The sequence below is a fragment of the Octopus bimaculoides genome, chromosome 19 (assembly GCF_001194135.2).
Source record: "Octopus bimaculoides isolate UCB-OBI-ISO-001 chromosome 19, ASM119413v2, whole genome shotgun sequence".
Lineage (NCBI taxonomy): Eukaryota > Metazoa > Mollusca > Cephalopoda > Octopoda > Octopodidae > Octopus > Octopus bimaculoides.
The window spans coordinates 47,589,448-47,603,571 of NC_068999.1; the positions used below are offsets into that span (position 1 = coordinate 47,589,448).

Genomic DNA, 14,124 nt, shown 5'->3' on the forward strand with positions numbered 1-14,124 from the left:
TCAGTTGGATTTTACTGTCTTGAAATCTTGTCCCTTTCAAGAGGGATTTGGTTTTTGCATCATTAGCTGTAGACTCTCAATTTGTCACCTGTTATGACCGCTTTCAAAAAAACTTTGCATCTTCCTTGACACAGTCAAGATCCTGCACAGCTGAAACTCAATCATTTTGAGACAACCACAAAACATCTCACTTAGAGTTCATGTGCGACAATGTTCAAGGTCAATCAGTGCCAAGTGGCTTCACTGTTTACTTCAGCTCTGTTACCATAGCAACAGTCCCAATACATTTTGATCAAACCTTGTTAGCTGTTTTATCAAAGATGGTTTACTCTAAGAAAATTATGCTGTTCTGGCGGTGGGAAAACTTATGGCTTTGTATTGTGAAGAGACATACTAAATACAGTTGCAGCTGCTTGTTTGGCCACTTTGAATAGGTTAAAGAAGTCAAGCAATTACAACTGAGGTTTTTTTGAAAACTAATTGAGTACCTGGACCTCACACACAAAGAAGCAGTAATAGACGAGATGGAAGTTTTCATTAATCACTTTATTTATCAAAGAAAATTACCAACAACGAAAGAAAAATAGGAAAAAAATAGGAATTTATGAAAAAAAAAAAAAAAACATATTTACAATGGTGTTGGTGTTATTTTTCCTGAATATACAGAAAATTATAAAATATTAACTAATGAATGTGGTCCCTTTTTGAGATGAAATGAAACTAAAATCTCATCTTCAGACGATGTGATAAATATTGACACTGGACAGAGTCAGCTGTTAATTACAAATGACTTACGACAATTTAAAATTTGAAGCAAAACTTATTAACGAAGTGTATTACTGATTTTATCATTACACCTAAAACCGAAAAGGTCAAAATAAAATATCCACAGATTTGTTGCAGTTTCAGATAATCTTTGTTCTTAAAGATTATTTTCTTTTGCAGTTTCTCATTGGTATTCAGACATAAAAACAATCTTGTGATTTTAGAGATGATCTATCAACATTTATAGAAAATATAAAGCATTTTTATATTTGAGGAACTTTTTGAAAATTCTGTTACTGTATTTCACATTTTAAAAGAACTACTACAAATCCAGTAAGTTTTTAATTAATATCCATAATGAAGGGGTTCAGATGCATTTAAATGACTCAATATCTGCTAATTAGAAATTGTTTTTGTCAAACCAATTCAAAAAATTTAATAGGTTCTGCTTTGGTTTTCAATAAGATTCTGTATGTTAAGTTTTAAGTTCTACAAATTCTTTGAAATAAAAAAAATAATAAATAAATAAAACGATAAAGCAACCAGCTTTAGGAAGGAGAATGATGGCTGCATCAGGAGTAAGACTGCTCAAAGACCCCAGGAGGGAATTAAAAATCCTCGCCGTTACTACTGTTGCATTTTTGCTTCATTTCTGAAAAACAAACAACAGGAAGTTATGGTGATAGGTTGAAATATTTCATTAAAAGAAAAATACAAGACTGAAGAATGCATCTGAATTACAATTAAATTTTAGGAATTTTGTCAAAGAAATTTTTTAAATTGGGATTCAGATTATTGGAATTTAGAGAAAAAGTCAAATTTTGAAGACAATATTTTCCCCAATTCTATTAGAATTTTCAAAAGTTAACTACAGATTCCATAATATTTTTGTTTGTGGAACTCAAATGAATCAAACAAACTTTAGGCACCTCTTAAAAATTTAAATATAAAAACAGAAAAAAATTTTTAATGAAAACTAGAATTTTGTTCTAATTACAAACTTAGTTTGGTATGACAAACCTAAATGATTCAATGCAGAGTTGACACTGACTGATAAAATGTCACTTGGTCAAACATACAATGCAGTCCATTTAGTTTCGTTAGTTTTGAAAGTTCATTAGAGGTTTAAAACCTGTCTAAATGTCTCACTTCTCTGCAGCATGTCATCACTGAGTACAAAATGTCTGCTTCATGACGATGATGAACAAGTAGCTCAGTTGTTGCACACAAGTTTCAATGAGTTAACGAGGACCATTGAATGGGAGAGTAGTAACATGTAGTTTGAGACTTGCTCTAAGTCAAGCTGTCTTTCCTCTATGGTGATTATAACATTGATGCCTAACTCTGACGAGCTTGCTGGGAAGGCTGCAAGGACTGAGTGTTTTCCTGCCCATTTGGACCTTGTAATGCAGGCCTGAGAGAGATTAAAAAGAACAAGGATCTTAATCAATAAACAAATTGTTGCTCTTTTCTAGAAAATATCTCACTCTTACCCAACATTTTTTCACAACTTTATCTTAAATAACACCCAACTCCACAATTATTCTCCTCCTATTTCTTCAGCCACTCCAGTTTTACAAAATAAATTAACTTTCAAACAGCATTAACAAGAAAAAAAAGAAAAAGAAAAGAAAACCGGAAAACATTGAAGGAACACCACTCCAGGATTTCGATTTATTATCAAATATGAAAATCTGAGTATATTCTTCAACATAGCAAAAGTAGAGATCTTCTTAGCATTAATAATTTTGAAATGTAATAAGTAATAATGATTCCAAATTTTGGAACAAAACCAGCAACTTCGGCAAAGGCAGTAAGTTGATTACATCAGCCTCAGTGCGCAACTGGTACTTATTTCGTTAACCCTGAAAGAATGAAAGGCAAAGTTGACCTTGAGAGAATTTGAACCCAGAATGTAAAGACAGACGAAATGCCACTAAGCATTTTGCCCAGCATGCTAACAGTTCTGCCAGCCAATGACACTAAATTGTTTTATTGTTTGTTCTTTTGTGAACCATGCCTGGCTCATAAGGACCGGTTTCCCGGTTTCATTGGCATATAGGTTCCCCACCTGGACAGGTGAGCTGCTAGATGCAAGAGGAAAGAGTGAGAGAAAGAGTCGGCAGAAGTGGAGTTTTGTATGGACATCTTTAATTTTCATGCACAACTTACTGTGAGATTGAGGGAGGCTTAGTGAAAACCATTCAAATTAATAAAAATGAAAAATTCTGAATTTTTAGAAAATTACAAAAAAAAAAAAAACTTTCACTCACATGAAAAAAGCAAAATTAAGTCTGAGAATGATTTAGAAATAAACCAAAATAAACCAAAATGAGGACAAAATCTACAAATTCAACAAAAGTTGGATTCAGTAGTTGTAAAATTGCACTCTTAAATGAAAATAATTTTATACTGGAATAAAATTGAGTGAGAATAACAATGTCTATTTTGTTTAGATTAAAAGATTATTGTGAGAAATATGCCAGATTAAATATCAGTGAAAGATTTAAAGAATACAAATGGAAAACTTGAGTTTGCAATTCCTTGATACCCAACAGAATAAATGATATAATTGAGGACCAATTAATCAGATGCAAACACAAATGATTTACTATATTTTCTGTCATACAAGTCAGCACAGTAAATAGTATAAACATTCAAGTATCATTATTATCTTTACAAATTATCTTTACATTATTATCTTTACAAATCTTGTTGCATTTCACATGGAACATTTAGCCCTGCAAAGTTGTCTTGGTGTATAAGTTGACCTACCATATTTCGGTTGCGAATTTTGTTCTTAAAAATTCAACTTGTATGCTAGAAAATATGGTAAAAGAGGCAAGTACCCAGATATGTTTACATCCACATTTAGAAATATAAACATGTACTCTATACAGAGTAGAAATATGGAAAATAATATAGACGAGCTATAAGGATATGAAAATTTGACCATAATATTTATATGAATAAATATATCAATGATTTTTAAAAAATAAATGAGACTGAAAACATCTCTTACCTGGTTGGACTGGTCTTAGGTTTTGGCATTTTCACAAGAACTGCAATAATTTCCTTTTTTTCTTCATAATTTTTCCACAGTTCATAAAACGCTAAAATTTGTTTTGTAATTTCAAGAACCTGATGAGAGAGGGGGAGGAAAAAAGAAAAAGTAAAAAAAAAAAAAAAAGAAACGAAATTATTTCTGAAGGTGTTGATTTAAATATTTATAAATTTGTATAGCTTCCAAAAAATACTTACTTTATCCATATCAACTGAAAGTTCTGCAAACCACTGTCGTCCATCTTTGTCTTGAATTACACATGCTATATGCAAACAAGCTTCGAAAAAACAATGAGACATTAAAAGGTTCATAATCTCAAAATGTAGAAGAATTTCAAAACATAAATAGAAAAGCATAAAATTTGAAATCATTAATGATTATGAATATTACAAAAGTGTACTTCCATAGCAAGTGTTTTGATCTGAGATTGTGTTGAAACTAAAATGACTGCACCACAGGAGACACAAGTTAGCCATTCAGAAACTCACAAAGACAATTAACTTCACTTAAACATCTGTCAGGGACCAGGTCACAAAGATTGGGGAAAGTCACAGCTGCCTTCATGATGCTCAGAGACCTTGTTCTCTATCAACAAGGTGTTTGGAGTAGATGTCTCCAGAACATCCTTTGAGTGAGACGGCAATACAGACCCAAAAGCAAAAGCAGTAACCTATCGAAACCAAAATCAAGAGGATGAAATGGGGTTGGCTGGGACACACCTAATGGAAAGTGGTTTCCAACACTACAAGGCAAACCCTATGATGAACATTCCATGAGAAATGGAAGTGAGACAGACCAAAAACAACATGGAAATGCCAAAGAACGAATGAGACAAATGGAGAAGTCTTGTTGATGCCCTATGTAGGGTCAAAGCAATTAACACACAATGGAAATGGTATTAGCCTCCTGAACAGAAGATTATAGTTCAAGTCCCACCACAATCACTGTTGTTGTTGTCCCAGGTTAAACCTGAATGAGCAGACTTAGGATCAAAAGTGTCCTGTCCATAACTATCCTATACAATTTTCAGGTTTCTAGGAGGTCCAGTGATTATGTAGAGGTTGGTGGTATTCCAGTATGACCACACTCCGTGACTGCCAGAGGCAAGTTGATTAAATCAACCCCAGTGCTCAACTGGTACTTATTTTATTGACACCCTTGAAAGGATAAAACACAGTCAACCCCAGCAGAATTTGAACTCAGAATGTAAAAGAATGCTGCTGGTCTAAGGTGCTAACGCTTCGGCCAGCTCACTGCCTTCCCAACAATCATACAAAATTCTTTAAACTATATCTCTCTGAGAGTAATTTCCTTCTTTTTATCTTTTACATGTCTCAGTTATTAAACTGTGGCCATGCTGGGGCAAAGCCTTGGAGAATTTTTAGTCAAACGAACCAGCCCCAGTACTCATTTTTTAAAGCTTGGTACTTAGTCTATCAGTTACTTTTGCCAAACCACTAAGTTACAGGGATGTAAACAAACCAACACTAGTTGTCAAGTGGTAGTGAGGGACAAACATAGACATACACACATATATACGACAGGCTTCTTCCAGTTTCTATCCACCAAATCCACTCACAAGGCTTTGGCCAGACCAAGGTTATAGTAGACACTTGCACAAAGTGTCACACAGTGGTATTGAACTTGGAACCATGCGGTTAGGAAGTAAGCTTCTTACTACACACAGCCACGCCCAACATACACAGTAGAATTTTGTGTTTACAAATATTTGTTGATAGGAATGAGAGAAATATCCTTTAAGAAACATATTTACGAAATAAAGGAAGATTACTAACAGATTGTTATAACAAGGAATTTCTTCTATAGCAGACTTACAATGGAAATGAAGATATTGGCAGTAATAAGACTCTACAGAAATAAAAGGATACTTACCTAGGGCTATAAGATATGGTGGGTACATGAGACAGACGTCAGTTCTAAGACTATCATTAACTATTCTCCTATAATGACAGTTAATGAATAAAATAATAATAACAGTTAAAACAGCAGAAGTTCATTGACAATAAAACATTTATTTACATGATAAATACTGCTACAATAATTCTTTCCACAATAGGTACAAGGCCTGAAATGTGGGGAAGGGGGTTAGTTGATTTCATTGACCCCAGTACTCAACTGGTACTTATTTTATCAACTTCGAAAGGATGAAAGACAAAGTCAATCTCTGGTGTATAAGCTGACCGACTTTTTTTTTGGTTGTAAATTTTGGTTTGAAAAATTTAACTCATATACCTGAAAGGCACATGGCTAAGTGATTAGGGTATTCGGCTCACAACCACAAGGTTGCGAGTTCAATACCTGGCAGCACATTGTCTCCTTGAGCAAAAGACACTTTATTTCATGTTGCTCCAGTCCACTCAGCTGGTAAAAACGAGCTGTACCTGTTTTTCAAAGGGCCAACCATGTCACATTCTGTGTATGCATGTCTGTGGAGCACTCAGCCACTTGCATGTTAATTCCACGAGCAGGCTGGACATCAACTGAAACTCTTGTCATCATAATCAACAAGAGTGCCAGTTATGCTGGAAAATACAGTAAACATCAATTGAAAGAACACCTGTAATACATAAGAGCTAAATGTGTGTCTTCATGTTTCAACACAGACTTATAATAGAAATGAATATAATAGGGAAATAGCCTCATCTAAAAACTTTTGTTTAATCTTTTTTTAAAATTTTATTTGTCCCATCCACTTGTTGATAATTTCTGTCAAAGTAATTGCTTTTCCAGTTGGGTGACCTTCCTACTTGCTAACCTACTTAACCATCAAAAAGACAGTGCAAACCTGTCTTAATGTCAGTCAAGCTATCTAGAACAGAGTCAAGCCGCAATGATTCTAGTTGTCAACTTTGAAAGTATAAGCATGTGCTCAGTAATCCAGCATTCTAAACTGACAACCAGTCACTGTTATATTCAATAGAAAGTTAGCCTTTTCATTTTCAAAATGACTAACTTGTTATTGAATAGAAAAAAATATTTTAAGGCAACCCCGCCCCCAAAATACCCATTCAGCTTTTAACTCTTACATCCTACTTTAAACAACTACTTACTCCACCAATATCACCATATTTAAATAATATAATATATACCATGGATAGAAGACACATGGTTTAGTGGTTAGGGTGTTGGACTCATGATCATAAGATTGTAGTTTCGATTTTTGGACTGGACAGTGTGTTGTGTTCTTGAGCAAAACACTTCGTTTTATATTGCTCCAGTCCATTCAGCTGGCAAAAATGAGTAATTCTCCAACGGATTGGTGTCCCGTCCAGAAAAGAATATAGATATCCCAAGGAAACCAGGAAACTGACCCTATGCCCATTACAGAGTGATGTAGACTTGCCATATACAATAGATCGATTCTTTCTCAAAATGTTAACAGTATGTCTTGCCACCAAAGACTTTATATTTACTTTCCCCATACTAGTACAGCATGAACAAGAGACAACTTTCTTCATGCTCCAGTTTTTACAGTGTGAGCTCAAATGCTATCACAACTGGTGATCCCTACCCCAACCTTGTACAAAGATGTAAAAAAAAAATATATATATATATATATATATTAATAGTTTAATTAAGTTTAAGTTTTATTTGTGAAATACAGTTGTTTTGAATTTGCTGTAGAAAGTGGTCTACATTTGTGGTGGGGAGTGGGGTGCTAGGAATGTGGCCTGAATGCCAAGTAGGCAGCAGCCTGAAAGAGTTTGGGAACTACAGGTTTGAATGATAAAAGTTTAAAATGTTTCTTGACTGAAATTCGTTATTTTTACATGTTATCTCTCAAGAAAGGATTGTACATTCATCACACACTGACATTGAATCCTACTGAATGTGTACAAAAGATGTTTATTATAAGAGAAACCAAACGCAAGAAATAGTGAAGCCTTACCATGCTACAGGTAGTAGGTTGTCATCTTGTCCAAGGTCAGCACAATATTGTATGAGAGGTCGATACGGATGATAAAGAACCAAACAGCAATCCTAGGATAAAATAAACATACATATATGTGCATGTGTGTGTATGTATGGTTTTATATGCGTATCCCCCTCTCATTCTTTGGGAGAGAGGCACAAGCACATACACAGACATATACACACACGGCAGTAACTTCCACCTACCAAATTCAATCACAAAGTTTCAGTCGGCTCGGGGCTATAGCAGAAGACACTTGCTCAAGGTGCCACGCGGTGGGACTGAACTCGAAACCATGTAGCTGGGAAGCAAGCTTCCTAACCACACAGCCATGCCCTGTGTGTATGCATGTATACCGTAAAAACCCATGTAATTTACGCACTTCTTTCACAAAAATAAACTTTAGGGGGTTGCATAAATTACATGAGTAGATCGTTTCCAGAATTTTTTTTTTGAAATTTTTTTGTTGAAATAAGACATACAAGACATAAAAATTCATACCAGAAGTTGGCTCATTTAATGTCAGAATAGGTTTTTACAGAAAAAATAGGTTTGACAGGGACTGGCCAGCTGGAGAGCCAACTGGGTTCTATTCTGCCTGTTTTGGCATGGTTTCTATGGCTGGATGCCCTTCCTAATGCCAACCACTTTGCAGAGTGTGCTGGGTGTTTCTTATGTGGCACCAGCACAAGTGGTTCAGGCATAAGCGCTTTTTATGTGGCACCAGCACGAATGTATATAGAAGTACAGTAGAGGACATTTACTTGTGGTGCTACACAGTGGGACTGAACCTGAAACTACATGGTCGGCAAGCAAACTTCTTAACCTGCACAACCATATACACAATTTTTAAACTGTGCAACCAGCTAAACAGAAAACTCTAGCAACATCAGTCACTGACAAAACACTACGTCATGGCTGCAAGATGAGGCTGGCATGCAGTTACCAGACACCTGCCAGTGAGGAAGTCCAGTAGATTAAAATCACATGATCTGGCAGTTCCAGTGCCCATAACAGACGACTCTCGTCTGCTATGATATATATCTATGGTTTAATGCACCCTGTAAACCATATGGGGAATCTTAAGGCTAATACCAGAGTATTACAAGACACACACGTTTAAGATGGATATAAAGATGTGAAAATAAAATAATTTTACTCACCATCATTTCTAATAAATAAAACTCACACTCTAAAACACTATTTATACGATAAGGATATTCTTGGGTATAAGCATGAGAGAACTTGGTTTTCACTGAAATAAACAATTAAATAAATTGGCAAAATTTTTTTTTAAATATTTGATAATGATTAAAAACGTGAAGTTTGATCAACGGCCAGGCTGTATTTCAACTATTGAGCCCCCCACAAAACTGTTGACTACTAGCATCTCACAACATTGCACTTCTAAACAATATCCCATGCACTCTCCATATTCAACAGCCTCTCATAATAGCCTTTCCATAACGCACTTTCTTGCCTTCCATTTCAATGGAAAGTATACCCCCATCAATTTGAATACACTTCTCACCAATGACATCTTGGTTTTTTTTCTCAAATACTGTCTCAATCAAAGAAATATTTTAACTATTTTCTTGCTTTTGAAAATACAATTTTCAATACCAACGCATCTAAAAGCATCTCTGGCTCCATGATACATAGCTGTAGGTTTAAAACAATATTTACATTAAAAGCCAGCTTTAATTTTATAAAAGAACCTTTTGATATGTTCTAAGAATCAGCTGAATAAAGAAAAGTTATTTAACTAAATCCCACAAAATTCTTGATATGTTTTCAAAATTAATTAAAACATTTAAAGTATTTCATTAAAAATGTGATCTCAACATAGTTAAAACATATTTGAAACAACTCTTATCTGTTGAATAAGTAATTTGCAATGGTTTCTCTATACTTACCAACATTTTGACAAGTAGTCATTAGCTTGTTATTTGATATTACTCCAAATTCCTAATAATTGGAGGAAGAAGAAGAAAAAAACAGAATTTAGCAAAGATATTTTATAATTATCAAAACAAAACAGTTTCCTAAATTTCAACATTTCTTTGTTTTATTTTCCTTTGTTTTTTTCTGGACCGGTATCAGTTGAAGGGATCACACTAGGAGACTCCTATTTCATCACACCATCTTCTGATCAATTTTTAAGTTTGTTTAAAAGTCTTTTGGATCTGATTAAACGGTTTTCTTTTGTCTTTTCTAACATGAATTAACCTCTCCTCATCACGTAAGATTTGTATATGATGTCTTCATGCACAACATTTCTGATTGTTTTTTTCTGACACACAAAATATTTTTGCAATTGACCTCATTGATTTTCCTGGATTGTTTTCAATGTTTTGCTTAACTTCCTGAATAAATTCAGGTGTCCTGATAAAATCAGAGCATTTGGAATGTTTTCTATGTTTTGATACAGGTAATACACTTCCATCTGCTTTCTCTAACTTACACCGAATCTTGTAACTTTCAGAAAACAAGAAATTTCTAAATCCCCATGCTTAGCCTCCAAAGCCACAATCGCAGCATGGCTTTTCATTTCATTACTAAGCAGAGGGCCTGTCACTGGTATTTTCTGAAATAGAAGTTCAATAAAAATAATGACTAAAAATGCATGTGTCCTCAAATACTGTCTGCACCCTGTAGTATCACTAAAACCAACTGCACCTCTTTTCTCCACCAATGATCACCAAAGCTAATTTTCCTTTCTCAAATGGTGTCTGATATTTTAGTAAGTTTATTGCAAAATTATTTTTCTTTGATAGAGTATACTTCCTAGGTCACATTCCAAATGAGAAATTAATGGAATAATTGACAAGGTCACTCACCTCAACTTTGGAAGCTAAAAAAATACATGTTGGAGCCATTAACCATGGATCAATAGACCGGAGGGAATTCCTGGAAATAAAAATAGTAAAAGACACAACTGAAAATTGTCCTAAATGTCTATGGAATCTATTCTAGTAATCTAGGAAAGCTGATTAAATCTGATTTATTTTTTCAGAAAAATATTCAGAAATGTTCCTTGTTTTGCTATGCTGCTCACCAAATATATCTATTCTTCAGACAATTTTTCTTCTATTTAATGAAATATTTAAAACAGAACTTAATTCTTTACTTTATTGAAGTGACAATTTTTATTCCTGATTTCACAATATAACAATTGTCAATCTAGAACCATTATCTTGCAATGCTCCAATCATTCATACATCTTATCTTCTGCCTCTTGCTTACCATTGTTGACTCTCAGGAATGAACATTATTAGGTCAGTATTTCATTTTAATATAATATCAACATACTGGCTTTTCCTCCCAATTGTAGTGCCACATAAAAAGCACTCAGTACACTCTGTAAAGTGGCTGGAATTAGAAAAGGGATCCAAAGGTGGAAAGCTGGCAGAATCATTAGCACGCTGGATGAAATGCTTAGCGGTATTTCGTCTGCTGCTACGTTCTGGGTTCAAATTCCGCCAAGGTTGATATAGCTTTCATCCTTTGGGGTTGATGTAATTGACTTAATCTCTCCCACCAAATTTCAGGCCTTGTGCCTATAGTAGAAAGGATTAGGAAAGCTGTAGAAACCTTGCCAAAACAGACAAGTGGAACCTGGTGCAGCTCTCTGGTTTGCCAGCTCCTGTCAAATCATCCAACCCATGCCAATATGTCAATAAAATTTGTATGCAGCTACAAAAAATGATTTTGTGAATTTTTCAAAAACGTCCATCCTATCTGTCCCACCCTGTACTTAACTCTTTAGCATTTAAACCGGCCACATCCAGCCAAAATACTCTACCTGCTTTATATTCAAACTGGCCCCCCTCACAGCTACTTTACAATGTCGTTTTAAAAATAAATTATTTTGCAGCTTCAAGAGTTTACAATCATCATCATCATCATCATCATCATCATCATCATCATCGTTTAACGTCCGCTTTCCATGCTAGCATGGGTTGGACGATTTGACTGAGGACTGGTGAAACCGGATGGCAACACCAGGCTCCAATCTAAATTTGGCAGAGTTTCTACAGCTGGATGCCCTTCCTAATGCCAATGTGGTAGTTTATGATTAATTCCAAGCAATGTGAATAAATAAGCATTACATTTGACAGAATAATCAAAATGCTAAAGAGTGAAGTCTAAACACAGAAAAGAAGTTATGCCATAAAAATATGAGAGTGGAAACCTTACCTCGCATAAAATCTCTTGAAATACACAGTCGCTGAAGCTATCACTTGTTGGCGCATCTTCAGTTGTTCTCCTAACGCTTGGATAACTAAAATATAAAATATATAATGTCTAGATTGTTATATATCAGTATTTCAGGTTTGTGGAGGAGGTAGACCTAGGAAGGTGTAGAATGAAGTGGTGAAAAGGAATCTTTGCATGCTGGGCCTCAATGAGGAAATGACAAGGGGCTGGGAGTTGTGATTTCCTGTACTTGAGATGTGCCAATTTAAATAAAACAGTCTTCCATACATACAGGCTTGTCCTTTACAGGTGCCAGTTCCACATAAAATGCACTCGTGCCAGTGCCGCATGAACGCTCCTGTGTAGTGGGACATCATAAAAAGCACCCAGCACACTTTGTAGACTGAACAATGAAATAAAATGTTCTACTCACAACATTGTCTGGTCTCGAAACTGAAACCACAATCTTGCAGTTGTGAGTGCAACAATCTAACCACTAGGCCACACACACACCACCCAACACATAAATATACTAATGTAGTTTCCAACTATTACCAATGCTTTCAACAGATTTGGTTTTTCAAACCAGTACAAAAAGTGTGGGAAATATCTTGTAATGATTAATAAGGAAACTATTTAAAATTACAACTGTAAGCAATTCCTGATGAGGATAAATGGATTGAAAGCACACAGAGTTGTTGTTCTTGGCCTAATAGAAATATTTCAAAGTTACAACACCATATTCTAAGTTCAAATCTTGCCAAGATCAACTTTGCCTTTCATCCATTCAGGGTTTACAACATAAAACAAGAGTCAAGTACTGGGGTAGATGTAATCGACCTATCCCTTTCCTTCCCCCGAAATTGCTGCCTTTGTGCCAAAATGAGCAAGACTTATTCTAAAGAAAGGATAAATATGTTTAACCATGCAATAAGCATTCAGTTTTCTCGCAAAACTCACAATTTGAGTAAAAAACCATGATTTTCTGATATTCATCTTCACTGAGGACTTTCAGATCAGCTTGCCTTTCTCTGAGGATGTCTTGTCGATCCAGCAGCCACTGCTGACTAATAAGGAGAAAATGTAAGCAATTAGAATTGAATATAAATACAGCAAGATGAAACTAATAAGTATAAAACTCATTCAAAGTTTCACAGGATAAAAGCGGTGTAGAATAAAGGTTGCCTTTCAAACAAAATTTACAAATTTTAATAAAATTATCACATTATGCAATTAATTTAGCTGACCAAAGATGACAAAACAGAACCTATAAAATGTTATGTTCTGACTTCATTTACTGCATTTACTAATATATAACTTGCACCCCTAATTCAGTGTTAAATCTTGATACAAATTTTTTTTCCCATTGTAGTTTTGGTTTTGCCCTCTATGCAAGTCACATCCCAGCTAATTCAGTTAAAAATCAAGTATAAAATAGAGCAACTTATACACGAGCAAATATGGTATACTTGAGAATGCAAGATGAGCGACAAAAGAGGGGAACAACTTAAATACAGAGGACCCAGTGCATCTACGTAACGATGCTACAGTGCACACTCGGTAGGGTTAGGGTTACATAGATGCGTCGGAACCTCTGTATTTAAGTAATACCCAAAAGGAAGTGTTTCCAAGGAGAGGCATGGTGCAGTAATTAGTAGAGCAAGAGAGGCAGGGGAAGGGAGATGAGTTGTGGGGAACGCTTCAAAGGGACAGACTGAACGCAGGGGAATAGACATAACCGATATGCCTTTGTGCCTGCGTGTTTTATCTACTTGTCTTGACATCGTTTGATAGCAGTAAACAAGCGTCACCCTATAACCGGTGTCGTTCTTTTCCCAATCGCTATGAAAATATGTCTGCTTATGGGGAAATAACATCTTGCCTAGTAACAGGAGAGGGTTGGCGACACGAAGAGCATCTGTCTGTAGAAAATCTACTCCAGTTTCCGTATGACAGATGCAAGCACAGGAAAGTAAGTAGACGTTAAAAGGTAGACGATTTTTTTACACACACATACATATTAGACACATGTATGCGTGTATGTATGTGTATGTACTTATTACACTCACGCACGCATATAAATTCACACGCGTTATATATATATATATACGTATGTATGTATGTATGGAGATATATATATATATATATATATATATATACA

General features: G+C 35.1%; 1 protein-coding gene across 2 annotated transcripts in view; it reads right to left on the reverse strand.

The window, feature by feature from the left end:
• Nucleotides 1-527: 527 nt before the first annotated feature.
• LOC106867551 (cyclin-C) overlaps nucleotides 528-14,124 on the reverse strand; it is a 14,621-nt gene continuing 1,024 nt past the window's right edge. Inside the window, exons 2-12 of one of the 2 annotated variants that reach the window (XR_008266158.1) lie at nucleotides 12,924-13,030; nucleotides 11,964-12,048; nucleotides 10,604-10,673; nucleotides 9,680-9,731; nucleotides 8,927-9,018; nucleotides 7,740-7,831; nucleotides 5,723-5,790; nucleotides 4,027-4,106; nucleotides 3,788-3,906; nucleotides 1,786-2,179; nucleotides 528-1,417 (exon numbers count right to left, since the gene is read on the reverse strand). Coding sequence is in view for 1 of the 2 variants with exons in the window: in XM_014912468.2 (XP_014767954.1) it covers nucleotides 1,393-1,417; nucleotides 3,788-3,906; nucleotides 4,027-4,106; nucleotides 5,723-5,790; nucleotides 7,740-7,831; nucleotides 8,927-9,018; nucleotides 9,680-9,731; nucleotides 10,604-10,673; nucleotides 11,964-12,048; nucleotides 12,924-13,030 (790 nt within the window). In the remaining variant the exon portion in view is untranslated. The remainder of the gene's footprint in view (nucleotides 1,418-1,785; nucleotides 2,180-3,787; nucleotides 3,907-4,026; nucleotides 4,107-5,722; nucleotides 5,791-7,739; nucleotides 7,832-8,926; nucleotides 9,019-9,679; nucleotides 9,732-10,603; nucleotides 10,674-11,963; nucleotides 12,049-12,923; nucleotides 13,031-14,124) is intronic. The other variant, XM_014912468.2, reaches the window with a different exon arrangement.